The sequence below is a fragment of the Sarcophilus harrisii genome, chromosome 3 (assembly GCF_902635505.1).
Source record: "Sarcophilus harrisii chromosome 3, mSarHar1.11, whole genome shotgun sequence".
Classification (NCBI taxonomy): domain Eukaryota; kingdom Metazoa; phylum Chordata; class Mammalia; order Dasyuromorphia; family Dasyuridae; genus Sarcophilus; species Sarcophilus harrisii.
In genome coordinates, this window is record NC_045428.1 from 88,729,700 (window position 1) to 88,748,513 (window position 18,814).

The 18,814-nt window shown below is 34.9% G+C and overlaps 1 protein-coding gene across 2 annotated transcripts in view; it reads left to right on the forward strand.

Moving 5' to 3' along the window:
- The first annotated feature begins 413 nt into the window (after positions 1-413).
- Positions 414-18,814, forward strand: part of ELF1 (E74 like ETS transcription factor 1) — a 38,183-nt gene continuing 19,782 nt past the window's right edge. Inside the window, exons 1-6 of one of the 2 annotated variants that reach the window (XM_031958449.1) lie at positions 414-623; positions 1,134-1,395; positions 11,044-11,091; positions 15,055-15,229; positions 15,470-15,577; positions 16,500-16,664. In XM_031958449.1, the coding sequence (XP_031814309.1) occupies positions 1,324-1,395; positions 11,044-11,091; positions 15,055-15,229; positions 15,470-15,577; positions 16,500-16,664 (568 nt within the window). In that variant the 5' untranslated portion in view covers positions 414-623; positions 1,134-1,323. The remainder of the gene's footprint in view (positions 624-1,133; positions 1,396-11,043; positions 11,092-15,054; positions 15,230-15,469; positions 15,578-16,499; positions 16,665-18,814) is intronic. The other variant, XM_031958450.1, reaches the window with a different exon arrangement.

Consider the following 18,814-nt stretch of genomic DNA (forward strand, 5'->3'; position numbering starts at 1 on the left):
AAATTAGAAACAGGGTAAATGACTTGGCATAACCTAGCTAGTTTTTTAAAGTTTTGAGGGCAACTGATTCATCACATCAACGTGTTTTTAGATCTCTGCCCTCCTCTTTAAGAAACAATTAAATAATTAATATCCAATGTTTCTATTCCTTGGCTAATATGAGTACTATCATCTGAAATATCATTTAGAATCAATAAATGTTAATGTGTTCTGATTTTTCATGCTACTTATTTCATGTCATGTTTTATGACCAATGATACCTCAGGATTTATTTAAAAATCCTTTCCCTTTTATATATATTTAGAGGTAGGTTTTATAATAAATATATACCTATTTTTTCAGAATTGTTTTAGTTCTTGAGTTGCCTTTATGCTCTTTTCTTATTATAATGTGCAGTTCTTTGCATGTTCTAATTTGCCATGACGTGGTCAGTGCTGTTTCCTTCCTGTTACTCACAAGCCTGTGCTGGAGATAAGGGTACATTTCAGTACATTAAAAAAAAAAAAAAAAAACCATTGAAGACTAGAAAAACACAGTAACTCATTTTTACACCATTTTGTACCTCAGAAGATTTTTTCTTAAGGGCTTGAAGTTCTTTATGTCTTCTGCTTATTTACAGTAAGGTAAAGACAACTTAAATATTTAGAACGGAACCAGAAAACATGACATAGGAATGATTATAGGTATAGGACAGGCTGAGCAGGGATGTATTACTAAGGGGAAAATGATTATACTCATGCTACTTTTAAGTGGGTAATTGACCTGGTTGGAAAAAATCGGTAGAAGGCATAAATTGATTTTGTATATTATTGCCTTGGTAGTAATTATATATTTGCTAATCAGATATTTTAAAATTAAAATATTCTGGATATAATGCAATTTTGGGAAAGTGTTTATGAAAAACTAATAAAAGCTCTCAACAAGTAAATACTATATGGTTGACTTGATCATACATAGTCTTATAGCTTGTAAGGCATCTCAGAGACTAACTAGTCCAAGTCCCTCATTTACATGTGATCCTTTTCATTGGGAGGAGCCCCCCTAGAATTGATTTAACTTTTTCCTCTTGCTATGTTACTTATTAAGTGCTATGTTAAGTGGAAGCTAACAAAGTAACTTGTTTTTGTTTTCAGGGGAAGACATCTCAATGAAGAAAAATAAGTCAACGGAAGGCTTCCTTTTTTTATATTAAAAGACTGGAAAACTCAGAAAATTTGTGTTTTTGACACCTGTGATTTGTACAGCAAGTTGAATATTGAAATCTTCATCTGATACTCGAACCTAAAATTTTTTCTCATGAAGCATTAAGGGGAATGCTTTATTATGGCTGCTGTTGTACAACAGAACGATCTAGTCTTTGAATTTGCCAGTAACGTCATGGAGGATGAGCAACAGGTATGAGACAGAAAGGAAATTATATTTAATTATCTTTGTCTTCTCTATTTGCATCTTTTAATTTTTTAAAAGAGAAATTTTAAAATATGGTTTAAAAACAAAAAGACCAAGTGAAGTTATCAATGAAAGTGAAACTAAAGTGTTTTAGGGAATGCAAACTTTTAATTTTGATGTGGGTCATGGACAGGCAAATTTATTTATTGCATCAAGTTAGTCATTTCTTTGGCATAACATTTTATGGCAATTTGAAAATTTCAGCCTACATGCTGAGAATTATAAAGTGCATGTCAATAATAAGGTTTTTTTGGGGAAAAAAACTATTATGAACTTACATAATATGTTCTATATAATTATTAAAAACAGGCTTGTTAGTATAATGTCCCATAATTAAAAGATGAATCCATGTGCCTCTGGGCAAGTCATTCAGTCTTTTCTGTGCCTCAATTTCATCATTTGTAGAATAAAGTAGTTGAATTTAGAAAAAATTTTTTTTAGTTCTAACAGGATTATATATTGTTTTTAATATACAAGATATGCAAGTGAATATGTGCCTAAAACAAACTTGAATATGTGCCTAAAACACTGAGAATTGAGTAAATATTTTTCTGCCCACCTCCTCTTTCTCTTTTCCCTCCATGAATCCATTGAATATGCTTATCTTTTGTATATTTTTTTTTTTTGGGGGGGAGAATCTTGATTTCTGGTGGAATTGGATGTATTTGAGTCTTTTTTTTTCCCCCTCTTGATTTACTTGCTTTTCCCTAAATATGATATTAATTTATCTCACTGGTAGGAACTATTTTTTTTTCTTTCCCCATTTTTTTCTTTCTAATCCCCATTATCTTACACAATGCTCTACATATAGTCAACACTCAATAAATTTAAATTCTCTATTTTGTGTAAATTGGCAGAAAGCTGTGGTATTTGAGAGACGTTCTTAGGAAGAAGAGTCAGTTACTTGGGATAGAATTATAGAACTTTGAGACTTAGAGATCAACTTCTTTTTACTGATTAGGAAGCATAATAAGGAATAATTAGTGTTGTCACTGGTAAATAAGGAGTAATTGGTTGTGGCAGGATCAGGAAAGGAAGGGTGGGTGCTGGTTGTCAAAAAATCTTGGTAGGACAAGGCAACTACTTCAAGATAAGGGTTACATTATCCTTGTTATAAATTAGTATATTCAAGAGTAAATAAACTATATGTATCAGGCTTTTGTTGGTTTTCACAGGACCTACTATCATCCATATTTATTTTTGTACTTTTTTACTTGTTACATTTAAAACCTGAAAGAAGTTCAGGTAGTTTCAGTTGTTACCCAGCTCTATGAATAAATCTCCTTTTAGGTAATAGTGAGGTAACAATTTTCTTATTTTTCTTGTGTTTAGACAACTTGAGTGTTTTTTGAGAGTATTGTTTAGGCTCTAATCTAAAAAAATTGAAAGTGTCTATCATTTATTAATATTAACTTAATAAAATGTTATTTATTACAAAATGAAAGAAAATGTAATTCAGTCTGGACTCAGAGTTTCAGTTCTCTTTCTGGAGGTAGATAGCACTTTTCATCAATCCTTTGGAATTGTCTTGGATCACTGTATTGATCAGAGTAATTCTTTCTCTATTGATTATTGTTACAATATTACTGTTACTGTGTACAATGCTCATTTTTCTTTATATCAGTTCTTCCCAGATTTTTCTGAAACCCATCCCTTCCTTATTTCTTATAGCACAATAATATTCCATCAAAATTTTGGAATAAATGATATTAAAGCTTTCTTCTGGATGGGGGCATAGAATCAGCAGGCACTGTACTAAGCATTTCACCAATAACCTATAATCTGTAGTCTAAATCTATGACCTGGACATGCATTTGTCGGCTCAGTAAAAATTTTTTGACAAATTTGATTTGAATTAAATGCCCAGAGTTCTATTAAGATAACACTGAAAGACTTGAAAATTTACAGAAATATACAGAAAACTGGTACTAACTGCTCCCAGCAATGAAAAATTACTGCTTCACAGCTTTCTCTTTCTAGGATAATATCCAAAATAAGTCTATTCTTCAAATTGTGTGCTTTACAAAATACACACATGGCAGTAATATAGCTCTCTATGGGAATGATGTTAATTGGGTTTTGTGGGCCTCCATTATTGTGTTTTTATTTATTTTATTTGTTTAGTCATTTTGGTCATGTCTGATTCATGACCTCATTTGAGGTTTTCTTGGCAAAGGTATCAGAATGGAGTACCATTTCCTACTCTACCTCATTTTATATAGGAGGAAGCTGAGGCAAATGGGGTTAAGGGACTTATTCAGGGTCATGCAGCTTGAGGTGTCTGAGGTCAAATTTGAACTCTGATCTCTGCTCTCCTTCATTTCTTTGTCTCTGTCCCTATCCCTGCCCCCCCCGCCCCCATCTCTCTCTCACTCTCTCCCATCCCTCTTTCCCTCCCCCCCACCTCCGCCTGTGTGGTCCCCCCACCCCCATATCTGTTTCTCTCTATGTCTCTGTCCCTCCCACCCTCTCTGTCTCTCTTCCCTCCTTCCTCCCCTCTCCACCCCATTCAGCTTAAAGGCCACGTTCATGAAATGTTTCCCAGACCCCCATCTGAGAGGTACTTATGCTCCCACCCCCTTTTGTGTGAGTATGTATGTGCATGCATGCTCAGGAGGAGGGCTGCATACAGATAGTTGCACAGATGCTTGTATGCTGTCTTGCCCATTAGAATGTAAGCTCCTTGAGGGCAACGACTGTTTCACCTTAATGTTTTTATCTCTAGCACCTGTTATAGTGCCTGACAGATCCAAGGTGTTTAATAAATGCTTATTTATAAGCAGTAGCAATGTCTTGTTGGTATTTGCAATCCCTGCAGGAAGATTCAACAACTTTTTCATTCTTCGTGCATGTGTAGCAGATAGGAATAAATAATGGTTCAATACTGAAAAAGATCTAATCATACAGAAAAATGAGATGTGTATCTCAAGCATGAGATTAATGCCCCAAGTTGGGCATTAATAAAAGTGTATCTAACTTTGTTTTTCTTCTTTACTTCAAGTGTTTTAGAGCTCTTTTATGAGTGTTTGCCTTTGTGCTTTTTTGTTTAGTTATTCTTCAGTGCTTTGCTTTAGGTAAAACAGCATTTCTGGCCTAGTTGAGAACTTTTGAGGCTGAGATTGTATCCCAGGCCCACCCTTTTCTCCCTTTCCCTCCCTTACTGGGCAGGGCTCAGTCCAGGATTTGTTTGGTGAGAGGCTCTTTAGGCTGTCCTGGATTGAGCCTGAGTGCAACCTGAGCCCCTGAGCTCTAGCTGCTCAGGATCCCTGGATCCCCTTCTGTCTAATTCACTCTCCCCACTTTGGTTCACTTTTATTGGAGTCTTTCTTGTTGGTAATTAAGTGATAAGCAGGAGAGTGTGGTGGGTGAGGAATCCTGTGAATGGGGCCAGACTTCTCTAGTGGAGACATCCTAGATTGTAGATTTAGAGCTGAAAAGGATATTAGAAATCATTTAGCTCCATGTCTTACTACCCTGGTTGAAGGCTTAGGAGCCTGGGAAGATAACAAACTACATTTGAGTTAATATTTGGACTAAAATCTGGCAGAAAGAATGTAGAGATGAATAAGCTTGATCCCTCTTAATATTAAAAACCACTCCTTATGTTAGGATCATTCCTTTATAACTTTCTGAAGTACCAGTAGGTTGAATTTCAAATTTAATTCCACTCAGTAAATTAACTTTTTAACTAATATTCAGTATTGCATAGAGTAATTAGTTGATGAGACATTTTTTTAATTGAGGGAAGATATGAGGGATCATAAAACTGAGAGGGCTCCTTAGTTAAGGAGATTAAGCACAGAAACAAGATGTTCCAGCTATAGGTAGTAAAAGAAGTGGATAAAAGGATGTTGAAAACAAACTCTCCTGTTTACTCACTCTCTTGAAAAGTCTGCAGTCCACTGGAGATAGATTTTTTTTTTTTTTGTTTTTGTTTTGTTTAACTCGTCTGAATTGGCATTAGTAGTGTTGCTAATGTAAGAAAGGATGAAGTCATTTTCCAGTAAGGCAGAAAATCTTGTAAAATTTTGTTTATTTAGTCTTTGGATATGGTGAACATTAGAACAGGTAATGAGTGCTGCTGATTTCAAACTTGGGGCCAGCTGCAGCAACTGGAAAAACAGGTCAGGTGCATCAAGCCACATTTAATTATATCTTCATTCTTACTGGGAAGTGAGAATAACGAGTCTTAATTTGACATTTTATCATGAGTTTTTGTAATGTTTGCAAAGTTTTGTAATGTTTGTAAAGTCCTCCCCTCTCCCATATTACTTTAAGGAAATACATACTACTTCGAGATTGTCTGAACTCCCAATTCTGGTGTTTTACTTATGTTTGTTTGTTTTTGTTTTTGTTTTTTTTTTCCTTATGTTCTTTTACTTATGTCTTATTTATTCTGTACATAACTTTTGTTCATATTTGTTGTCTCATCCATTAGATGGTGACTTCTTGAAATCAAGTACTGGGTTTTTGCCTGTGTCCTTGGCACTTACCTGGAACATTACTAAGTGCTTAATAAATGTTTGTTGACTGACTTACTATATTGGGCAAGAAAAAGACCAGAGTAAATGCCCATGTGCTTTGAATAAAAGGAACTGAAAAGCTTATGGAAACTCCCTCCCTCAATACTCATTCTCTGTTAATTTTTTTTTTTTTTTGAGGGAGACAGATGACAGATAAGTTGGTATAAAACATTTACTTGGAAGGAAACCATTATTTCAAAGAATTAGTAAAGATTCAGCTTACTTTTTTCCACTCTTGGAAGTTTTATTCAAAAGAGATTTTGTTCAAAGAGAATTAATTGATAATGATTGCAAATTCTCCTGTAACCTCAATAATAAAAAGATGTGATTTTATGTTCTAGAGAGTTCTAGTGCATTTTTATTTTTTATGCTTTATTTTTCTAATTATTTGGAAATTCTTATTCCTCTCCCTTCCCTTTTTCTCTCCAATAGTGCCATAGTGTGGTGGGTACTCAGTACTGTATGAGTAAATTCAGAGGCTTATTGTATTCAGGAATTGGCGACAAAATTGATTGTAAATGTAGTGTGTCTCTGGCTTTTGCAAAGTAATTTCACATGGCTGTATCTTTTTGTATGAAATAGAGAAATGTGCCTTGCATGATTAGAATTGAGTAATTCTATAAACTAATTGAACAACCACACATAAAGCATTTATTATAAATACTTAAAGTAATGTTAGTCTGAAGAGTGGTCTCTTAGTGTGCTGCCAGTTTCTTCTTCCTTTGGCCCTACCCTATTCAGTATTTTTATTGATAAAGGGTTGCTGAATGTATGATTTAATTAAAGTCCCTCCTGTGAGCACCTAACATATCAGGTGCTGGGGAGATACAAAAATACATGAATTCAGTTCCTGCCCTAAGAAAGCCTACAGCTTATGGGGCTAGCTATATCCCATATACAAATATGCTCCAGAAGGTGTGGTTGACACATAATTGAGAAGACAATAGAGAACAAATATATCCTATGACAAAGTTATGATTGAGAAGGCTTTCTGTGAGTTTAAGAATTAAGCTGATACCAATATTATTTCTTTACTCCTGTCATATTTCAAATGCTATATTTAGATTTTAAATATATCAGTATAGGATGAGAAAGGTAGCTCCTATGAAAGACCATCATGATTTTAAATGATCACAAGTTCAATATATGCTTATTTAAAAAATTAACTTAAGCTTACTCTGTTAGGAAAACAATAGTATCTATATCATAGAGATTATAAATTTGCTTTACTCTGTGCTAATAAGATTATAGCTGGAATGTTTTTTCTTTGCTTTTTAAAAATCTGCTAATCAGATTAAATATCTTATATTTTTCTCCCTGAATAAGATACCTGCAAAGCATTTAGCATAGTTCCTAGAAGCAGGTAATAGCTGCTTACATGTTTATTCCCTTCCCTTTTCCAATTTTTGACTTTTTTTTTTTGCATTAAAAAAAAAATCCCTATTTCTTCTTTTGACATCACTTTCACACTTCATTTCCAAATATACAATCCTTCTCTCCCTAGTGAAGATTTCTCTCTTTTTAAAGGAATTTAAAACAAAACAAAACAAATCAACAATATTTGGGAGTATAGGGTATATGCCACATCAGATGATCACTTATATTGCAGTGATAGTTTTTCTTTACTCTATGCTTATTATACTACACAGAATATTTTCTTCCAACTTGGGCCTCACATTTTTCTCAGATAGCTGAGAAACTGGGATATATCTACAAGTGGCTGCCTTTATTGCAATTAGTGCTATTTATCCTGGATTGAGAGTGACAAAAGGTGGTTTATTATAGGTTTATTCACTATAAGCTTATCACATTCTATGTTATTGCAGAGATGGAACTAAGACTAAATGATGGTAGTTTTTTTTTTTTTTTTAAAGCTCATTATAAGAAAGAACTTTCTAATGATTTAATCCAGAATGAAACATCTTTCTATAACTCCCTCAAAGTCCTTTTTTTTTTGTATGATACTTATTATCAGTCTCATGACAGTATTTAATAATTTAATTTTTTATTTGAATAATTCAAATTCAAAAAAATTAATTTAATAAAGGTTTATTAATCATTTTAAGTAGATGTTAAATAGTTGTTTTGGGGGAAATCATAGGGGAATGATTGTGAATAGAGAATAGTGAATAATTGAGAACAGTATATAATCTCCTTTTTTTTCTGATTTCCTTCAACTTATCTTAATTAATAGCCTGAGAACAGCGGATGTGGTTCTTAGATTGAAAAGTTATGTCAGTTTTAGGCAGCTTGGGTGTCACTAGGGCAGCACCCCCCTTTAATATTGCATTGATTATCATCTTGTGCTTAATTAGCTTAACATGACTGAGTTCCTTCTATCACTATTTTGGTAACATCTGTTATGAGGTTGTTTATTTCATGGAGTTCTTGTGAGATAACTAAATTATTTCCTTCAGGTACCTGCCTCATTTTACTTCCTACTTAATAAAATTACAGATAAAGTTCTTGTCCTAGGCCTCTTTGCTAAAGCATGAGTTTTTTTTTTTAATTGTAAATTTACATCGTTAACAAAACTATATATGCAATATATACAAAATAAACAAGTAATTAGATGGGACTGGAGGAGCACAAGACCCTGGGGGTAGGTCAGAGAAGGTGGCAGATGAGCTGAATTTGGATTTGGAAGGGGATGGAGACCAGGTGAGTTTTCATTCCAGACCCAGAAGGGAAGCAGTGCAAAGGCATAGAGAGGATGGGGTCAGCCTGGCTCCTTGGTTGGACTGTGTAGTGTGTTAGGGGGTAATATGGGATAAGACTGGAAGGGCAGATTGGGACCAGGTTGTAAAGGGTTTTTTAAACGACAAAAAGGAGTTATTTATATTTGATCCTAGAGGGAGTAGAAAAGCTGCTGGAATGAATTAGGATAATGACAGGATCAGCTTTGCCTGTTTGGAAGGTAGATCGGCCGGGTACAGAGGAGGTAGGGAGGACAATGAGGAGAGTATCCAAGTAGTCATAAAGTCCATAATAAAGTAGGAGGGAAAGATAAAGGCTTGAACCAGGAGTGAGTGGCATGGAGAGAGAAGCAGTCAGTAACTGATGGAGTACATGGGGTAAAGGAGATTGCCTCTTTAGGTTAATAACTGGGAAGACCAAAAGGATGTTGTAACCATGGTAAAAATTGGGATGGCTTAAGAGAGAGGGGTTCTGCAGTCAGGGATATGATGACTTTTTTTTTTTTTTTTTTTTAAACATGTAGAGTTTGAGATGCCTATATGGTTTGGAATTCCAGAAGGCAGTTGGTAATTTCAGGAAAGGGCTGAGGTCTGGGTAAAGATTGGGAGTCATCTGGGAAGAGGTTTCTATTTAAGAGAGTCATGGAAGTCACCAAGTGAAAGACTGGAGGGAGAATTCTGAGGGCCTTGGAGTGGAACAGTGGGTGGGTGTGATGATCTAGAGAAGGCACCCTGCAGGTAGGAGTCAGGACAGGGGATACAACCCCATGGAGGAGAGGTCCTAACATTCAGCATCATAGGAATAGCATTACAGCATCCAAAACAAGTTAATACCCATTTACAGTGTAAGGAATAAAGTCTTGATCTTTTGACCAGTAGACATTTCGCCCTACTGTGAGGCTGTTTTCCTTCCTTTCCATTCCCCTTCAAAAAAAAAAAAAAGTCAACCATATGATAATTTTCCCTTAGGTCTTTTTTTCTATGTGATTATTATGAGAGATGAAAATAGGGACTTGGAGCAATATTTTCAGGGCTGATAAGGACACTTATCTTCTTTTTGACACATTATCTATTAATTTACAGCCATTAGCAACTGAAAGGTTAATATAATCCTACAATCAGTGTCAAAGTTGCAACTTAAATTTCTGTCTTGCCTCCAGACAGCACTCTATCCATAGTGACTTAGGGAAACACAATGATTTGATCTTGCTTTTATTTTGAGGAAAATTTTGTTTGTTTTAAAAATAGTGGAAATTATAAATGTGTGTGGAGTTTGCCTTCAGTCGCCTCTAACTGGACATTCCTCCTTGCTCCTGGTTACTTTTTTCCCTTTTTTTCTTTTCGTCGCTATCCTATGTCTGGAAGCATCTTACTAATATACTTTAATGCCTAATAAACTTTTAATAGGATCCTATTGTCTGACAAAGCCTGATAGAAGGAGCTGGAGATGTTTAGATTGGACATCAGGGATAGACACAGGATAGTTATTTTTAAAAAATTGAAGGGTTGTGATATGGAAAAGCATTAAAGGGAAGTAAGTATATAGTAGAAGTTGCTGAGAGAAAAAATTTAGACTTCACATAAGGGAATTCTTTGTAACAATTGGGACTGTAAAAAAATTAAGTTCCTTAGGAATTGAGTTGGGGCAAGTGGCCTCCTTGTGCAAAGGCTGGAATACCCCCATGTCAGCTATATTGTAGGGGGGACTAGGGCCCCAACTGAGGTCTTGGATTGGAGTAAAGGTCTTCTGAAATGTCTTATCTTTTTGATTCTGTGTAATGGAGAGATCTTGGAAGGAGAAATTCTGAATTCTGTCTTGTCACCTCAGGCAAGGAATTACTTCTATCTGCCTTCCCTTGAAAAGGGAAAGGTGAGCAGTGTTTGGACTAGGTGGTCCTTTCAGCCGTCTTTCTGTATTTCTAATAGACAGGCATTGAAATGTTGTTTTTTGTTGACTATATATGTAGGCTATAAAATCCCCCAAATTTCTTTCCCTGTAAAATAGAAAATGCTCACAGGGAACCTCAGTTAATTGACAGTAATACTCCTGCTGAAAGTAATGAATGTGACCTTTAAAAGGATTTGGGCAGTTTGTGATTTTGAAAGTAATTTTCTGCATGAAGGAAACTGTCTGAAAACTTTTTCTTTTTCTTTTTTTTTTTTTTTTTTAACCACTGGAAACTTATGGCATTCCCTTCCATTCTTCTTTCTCTCCCTCAAAAACAAAATAAAAGAACCCTCCTACCCCCTACAAAACCAAAACATGGTCATAGAGGAGTTAGAGATTGTACAATATTAATAATCATAGCTAATAAACTGTATGTGATAGCTTGATCCATACTTCTGCTGAAAAGACTTTTGTTTCTGTTACATAGGAATGCCAGCCCTTGAATTCTGGCTGTGATGAAGATAAGGAAAACCTTGTAAGTTCAACATTCTAGTAATTAGACACTGAATAAACTAAGTTTTATATATTGGATTTCCATCATGATAAAACAATTAAAAGAATCATATGCTGTTTTCATGTAGTACATTGGTTATAATGAGCTAGAATATGATTAACTAGGAGTTTCTAATTTTTAGAGAAAAGCTGTTGTTTTATAATTGTTTAAGGTGTGTGGCACTAAACAGTCTTTTATCAAAACTGGACGTTATAATTTGAAGAGAATACAAAGGTCCTCAAAAAGGGGGTCTATATTTTAAAGTAGTTTGTAATTAATTGTTTCCATTTTAAGAGAAAGCCTGGATAAATAATTGCTTCCTTTTTAAGTTGCTTCATAAAGAATACTGACAGGATGTTACACAACTTTTACATACCAGATTGAACCCTGTTGCTAGAGAAATTGGGCAAAACCTAACAAGTTATTTGGTCAGCTCTCAAGCATTTTTATTTCCACATGTTTGGGGAACAAATTTATTTACTCAGTGAAGTTGGAAGGGGGTCATGCATAGTTTATTGAAGACTCTCTCAGAGCCTGTGCTGGATTGAATCGGGGAACAAAACCACTCTACAGTTCCTATCGCTTAACTGATTTTTTGCTTTGTCTTAAAAAGTTTTTAACTTATCATTGATTTTTATATGTGACAAAGAAAACTGTTTTAGCCTGCAATTTGAGTTAAACACTAGATTATGGTTTGATTTCATGTTAAATTCCTTTCTAGTGTGTTTGAAAAGTACCTTTCAGTGTAGTATTTTTTTTTTTTTTTAGTTTCTTTTCAAATGAGGAACATTTTAAATAAAATTTCATATTGTCAAACATTTAAAAAATAATTATGAGTAAAAACAATTTTTTAACATTTGTTTTTTGTTTTTGTTTTGAATTCCAAATTCTCTCTCTTTTCTACCCTCTCCTTTCCCAGAAACAGTAAGCAATCTAATATAGGTTATACATGTGCAATCATGTAAAACATTTTTACGTCAGTTGTTTTATGCAAGACTCAAATGAGAGAGAGAAATATACTTGTCTGCCTCATACAACGATTGGTTCTTTGGAGGCAGGTAGCATTTTTTATCATGAGTCATTTGGGATTGTCTTGGATCATGGTATTGCTGAGAATCGTTAAGTCATTCATTGTTCTTCATTGTACAATATTGTTTTTACTATGTGTAGTCTGGTTTGACTAACTTCCCTTTATATCAGTTTCCAGGTTTTTCAGAAATCATCCTGCTTTTTCACTTACAGCACAAGAATGTTCCATTACATACAATCGTTTACTACAATTTGTTCAGTCATTCCTCAATTGATGGGTACTCTCTCAATTTCCGGTTCTTTAATTACCACAAAAAGAGCCACTATAAATATTACAAAATTACAAATAGTGTTCTCTCTTGCTTCCCAACTCTTAAACCCCTTCCCCCCCTTTAAAAAAACTTGTGGGATAAAGACCTAGCAGTAGGATTGATGGCTCAGAAGTATGCACAGTTTTAGAATCCTAGTTCTAAATTGCTCTCCAGAATGGCTGGATCATTTCACAACTCCAAACAGTATATTAGTATCTCACTTTTCCCACATTCTTAGCATTTGTTTATCCTTTTACCTTTCCTTTCATATTAGCCAATATGATAGGTATGAGTACTGTCAAATGTTTTAAGGGCAAGGAGTTAGTTGTTTTGGAGGAAAAAAGTTAAGTTTTGGAATTTTTTTTAAAATCTGGTTTTGTGATTTAAACTATATATGGAGAATTGCATTGTGCACGCTAATGATATAGAACAATGATATCAATCTTTACAGACAGTATATTGACTTAGAGAACCTCAAAGTAATATTATATGAGTTGTATTTTTACTTATTTAGTTAAGTAATGCCCTATTACAATTTAATCTGCTTCTGCCTACAGTTTGTTGCCTCCGATGACTCTTATCTGTGATTAATAGACAATTCTTATAGACTTTTCCAAATCTAGGACACTGAAATGCTAAGTGACATCCTTCAAACTTGTTGCAAGTTTTTCTCCCTTCCCCCCCACTCTCCTGCCCTAGATGGCAAGTAATCCAATATAGAATTTTTCTAAATAATTTCCACCTTTATCATGCTGTATGAGAAAAATTAAATGAAAAAGGAAAAAAGTGAGAAAGGGAAAAAAAAGTAAACAAAAAAGAAGTGAAAATACTATGTTGTGATCCACACTCGGTCTCCACGGTCCTCTCTCTGGATGCAGATGACAGTTGAGTCTAGTGGGATTGCCTTGAATCAGTGTATTGTTGAGAAGAGCTGCATCCATCACAGTTGATTATCATATTTCTGTAAAGTCATCCTGCTGGTCATTTCTTACAGAACAATAATATTGCATAACATTCATAAACCATGATTAATTCAGTCATTCTTCAACTGATAGGCATCCATTCAGTTTCCAGATCCTTGCCACTACAGAAAGAGCTGCCACAAACATTTTTGTACATGTGGGTCCTTTGCTCTTTTTTATGATCTCTTTGGAATACAGGTCTTGTACAGATATGGTTGGATCAAAGGGTAGTTTGATAACCCTTTGGTCATAGATCCAAATTGCTCTCCAGAATGGCTGGATCATTTCACAACTCTACCAATAATGCATTAGTGGTATTTTGCTACTTTTAAATAAAGTACCTTTAAATAAAGTATATCCTTTCAGAATCATATTCTTGTAATAATCCCATTCTGTGAATCTTAGTGATAACCTAGAAAATCAAATTTCTTTCATCGCATTATTGTCTCTAATTTGTGTTGGTGATGTATTGTGTGCATTTGTCTACAAGCATGCAAGACGAGTTTCCTTTCTTGAATGTTGAGCTTTTGAATTTATAGCTAATTTGTTTCTTCTAATATTCCATGCACTGTCTTGTTTGGTAGATACTATGAACATTTCCCCCCCTTTCTGTTCTCTCTCCTGATTGACAAAACTGAAGTGACATTCATAGAATCAGGGATCTGGAATTCTCGCTGCTCCCTCCTGCACCTTCCTGACCACCTGTCCTTCCCTGTTTTGTCTTTCATTCTCCCTGAGATTTACTGGTTGAGGTGAGGGAGTGCTTCCCCCGACCACTTCCAGGGTCATCACTACTCCCTCAGTAGTCTTTCCTCCTCTAAGGTCACGAAATCTGTAGCTATCGCACAGTCCAAATTCTGGCAGTTGTTTTCTTAGCTTCTGCCAGAACATTCTCCTCCTTCCACTCCATGAGGCAGTGCCTGGTTCAGTCATTGTCCCCAGACTTCATCAAACATATCAGCATCCCTTCAAACACCCTGATCTTTCCCATCTTCTTGATACTTCCATCCCCCTGACAACAGGCCCCATTACTTCATACCTTGACTAGTTTGTTCTTGATCTTCTAGACATAAGTAGCTTTTCCTTGTTCTAGATCCTTTTCCATTCAGTTGATTTTTTTTTTTTTTTTGCCAAACTGATCTCCCCAAAGCTTAGGGTCTGACATCCTTCCCTTCAATAAACTCCAATGACTCCCTATCACCACCAGAATAAAATACAAAGGCTCCTGTTTCAGAGCCCTTCATAGTCTAATCTTGGCCTCTTTCCAGTCTTCTTGTACTTTTTATTCCTCCCTTCCCTTCCCCTCCTTACTCCCAATACTTTGAGATCCAGTGATTCCTTCCTTGCCACATCTCAACTTGGGGGGGGGGGTTGTTTTTACTGCCTGTTTCCAGGTCTGAAATGCTCTTCCCATACCTGGAATGCCCTCCATTTCTGTCTCCATAGAAGATAAGGACTTACTAGAAAGGAGTATTCTTAGAAATCAGAATAGTGTAAGCTGTTAGAAAAATTTCCTATAAAACATCAGAATTAAATTGATAATTGCTTTTAAAATGTTCTTTTAGTTTTTATTCAATAAATTTAGAATTAATCATTGTCAATTCTCACTCCTTACAAGGATTATTTATTTATTGATTTTTAAGCTTGGTGATCCTGCTATTTTCCCGGCTGTTATTGTGGAACATGTTCCTGGTGCAGATATCCTTAATGGTTATGCTGGTCTAGCCTGTGTGGATGAACCTAGTGATATGATTACTGAAAGTTCATTGGATGTTGCCGAAGAAGAAATTATTGATGATGATGATATCACTCTTACAGGTGAGTGACTATAATGTCCCAAATATTGTGATTTTGGAAAGGTGGCTTCCATGATTTTGATTTTTGATGATAAATTTGGAGATCACTAGTATAGATGTATGATTACAGCAGAAGGCTTAAGTTAAATGGGAATAAAATATATTCCTTTATAGAAATAAGAAATATGAGAAATAAGCATCCTATAAAATTTCATAAGAATGATCTGATGCCAATTTCACTTAGTTTCTTTCTGCATTGTAGTTGAAGCTTCTTGCCATAATGGAGATGAAACGATTGAAACAATTGAAGCTGCTGAGGCCCTTCTCAATATGGACTCCCCAGGTCCAATGCTGGATGAAAAAAGAATGTGTAAGTTTTTAGATAGTATAAGAGTTTTTATATGTAGGTGACTTACATCCCTAATAAAAAAAAAGCAGAATTTTAAATTGAGTTGTGTTAACTCACCTAATATGATACTTTCCCTACACCACCTATATGCTTAGATAGATATCTGCTGTATTTTTAAATAGGGGGCAGGTATATTCACTGCTTTCGTTTTAATTACTTGTACCTGTTTCTCTTTTCCTTTCTTCTCTAAATATTCTATCTTTGGTGACACCTTCTAGAACTATTGTGGCACTCTTTTTTAACTCATGTAATATATACGTTAAAAAGGTTTAGCACATATAACATATGTGTTAGGTTTAATATATAAATAAATTATCTAGGACAGTGTTTTGTATATACAGTGTCTGGTTTTTTTTTTTTGTTGTTGTTGAGAAAGGTGTATCATTCTTTTCCCAAATGAAGGCTCCTGTATAAAAATGGTTTAGAATTCCTATTTTTGCTGATTATTTGTTTATTCATCCATTCCTTTATTTATTGCAAGGCAGTTGGGGTCAAGTGACTTGTCCAAGTTCATATAGCTGGTAAATGTTAAGTGTCTGAGACTGGAATTGAACTCGGACCCTCCCAACTCCAGGGCCAGTGCTTTAGCCATCTAACTTTACCTGGAATTGTTAAAAATAGGTCTATGTGGTCATAATTCTTGTAGGTTTAGTAGTAATTTGTATAGCTAGTTATCAATATCCAAATAATATGCCATATGCTTGTAACATTTTGTTTTCATTTTATTACATCTTTTTTTGCCATGTAATTCAGGCATTCCTTTGAGTAATAAACTTAAGTTGGTAATTATAATTTTCTTTCATCCTAATTTGTTTTTCCTATAAAAATTAAAATTATTGGCTTTTATTTTCTCTAGAGGTAATTATAACTTTGTTTTCTTTAGCTAATATATTTGCTTCATCTGAAGATGAGATTGTTGTTGCACCCATTACCCATGTATCAGTCACACTGGATGGGATTCCGGAAGTGATGGAATCACATCAAATTCAAGATACGTACATAGAATCCCTGGAAACTACAATACCAGAACAACCTAAGAGAAAGAAAGGTGATATTAAATCATTTGAATTTAAAGCATTGTTTTCACTGTGGCATTGTATATTTCATTACTTAACTTTATATTCTTCTTTACATTATAATGCTCATAAATTCTAGAAACTAAAAGAAATCTGAATTCTCTTCTCTTTCTCTTCCCCTTCTTCCCTCCCTCTCTCAATGTGTCTATCTGTCTCTCTCTCTTCTCTCCCCTCCTCCCCTCTCCTTCCCTCCCTCTCTCAATGTGTCTATCTGTCTCTCTCTCTTCTCTCCCCTCCTCCCCTCTCCTTCCCTCCCTCTCTCAATGTGTCTATCTGTCTCTCTCTCTTCTCTCCCCTCCTCCCCCCCCCCCCCATTTTATTTATTAACCTTGTGCTTGTACAAAAAACAGGGTAGGGATAATTCAGTCCATATTTGACTCAATAACCCAGTAATATCACTTCTTGGTTTCTGTGGTTTCTCTCAGGTTATAGACAGTTGGTCATTGTCTTTGCTTTCTTTCTTAGGAATGTCCTTATATAACTCTTTTTGATTCTAGTAATTTTCTTAATTTTTGAGCTTTTTTCCCAAATAGAACAATGATCAGGCTTGGCAATACATTTTCTGCTATCTAGCTCATTTAAAAAATTATTTTAAAATGTATTTTAACATCAAAATACTTTTAAGGTTTCTTGTATCAATTGTCTAATTGTTGAATTGAGTCTTCTGATCACATCATTTCAAGCCTTGTAAACAAATTACAACAGTGCTTCTGAATCATTGAAAAGAAATTAAATCAAATTTTAATTGAAGAGTTACAACTAGGCTGTTTACTGTGATTAACCGTGAAAAAATTGGAATTTTTTTTCACTCAGTAGACCCTAACCCTTGCCTTTTGCTAGTTCAGACATGCTGTTGAGCAAGATTTTGCATACCAATGACAATTTTATTTTTCAAAGCACATCACAGGCTAAAGACACACCAAGCTTACTGAGTAGGCTTTTCCCTTAATTTATTAAATTACAATAAAATCTTACCTAGGTGAAGATGACTATCTTTGTTACAAAATTTTTTTACCTGACTGACCAAGTGAATGCTAAACTTAATCAAATGTTTTAAAAAAGAAAAGTACATTGGTTTTAGCTGGAATTAATGACCAAAAACACAGGGACCATATAACTGATTTAATATAATCCTGCTTAATCTGCATGAAGAGAAATGGTTAGATAGAAACATGGTACATTTTTTTCTTTAATAATAACTTGGAAAACAGGGCAGCTGGGAGAGCAGTAGACAGAGCACCAGCCCTGAAGTCAGGAGGACCTGAGTTCAAATGTGATGTCAGACACTTAATACTTCCTAGCTGTGTGACCTTGGATAAGTCACTTAACCCCAATTGCCTCAGCAAAAAAAGAGAGAGAGAGAAGAAAGAAAAAACAATACCTTGGGACTTCTCATTTTTGTAATACATAAGGTTAGCAGATAAGAGTTGTTCATTGTTAGCCTTTTCTGTAATAATTCTATGAAGTTGGCTCTTCTTAATGTTAGCAAAGCTTATTTTTGTGGTTTTCCAAATTTCCATTATTGAATCCTCTGCCTACATGACGCCTTTCTTTTTATTGGCATCTGTATGAGAGAATCCTGGAGCTTGACCAATCTTTCATCAGCAGCAGGTTGATGAAAAGGTTAGCTCCATTTTACCGCTTGCCTTCTTTTTCAACTGTGTGACAGTATGTATGCTTGGGAACAAAATATTTTCTTGCTCAAAAATCCTCATTTTTCTTCCTTTACCCCTCTACTGTTAGTTCTTTTAAAATCTAGAATTGTGACATAGCAGACTTATCATTCATTCTGTTGGACTATTTTTTTTTTAAAAAAAAGCAATGGTTGGAGAGAGAACTTCTATGTTCCCAAATATTGTAATAATTTCTCTTCGTGTTTCATAAAAACCAAAGAAAAAATGAAACACCTTTATTAAATTTATTAAATATTAGTTATGGTGATGACTGGGATGGTGCAGTCCTTTTCCATCAGGGTTGATGGTGGTTGGTTTACAATGGGGCATGGACTGTGAATTACGACCTTTTTTAGGGTCTGGGGAGAAGTGAGTATACAGTTGATGGCCATGTGCAGTCCATCCCTCATGCTCCTTTAGCCAGGCTGGCTTGCCTGCAGCACTCCTGG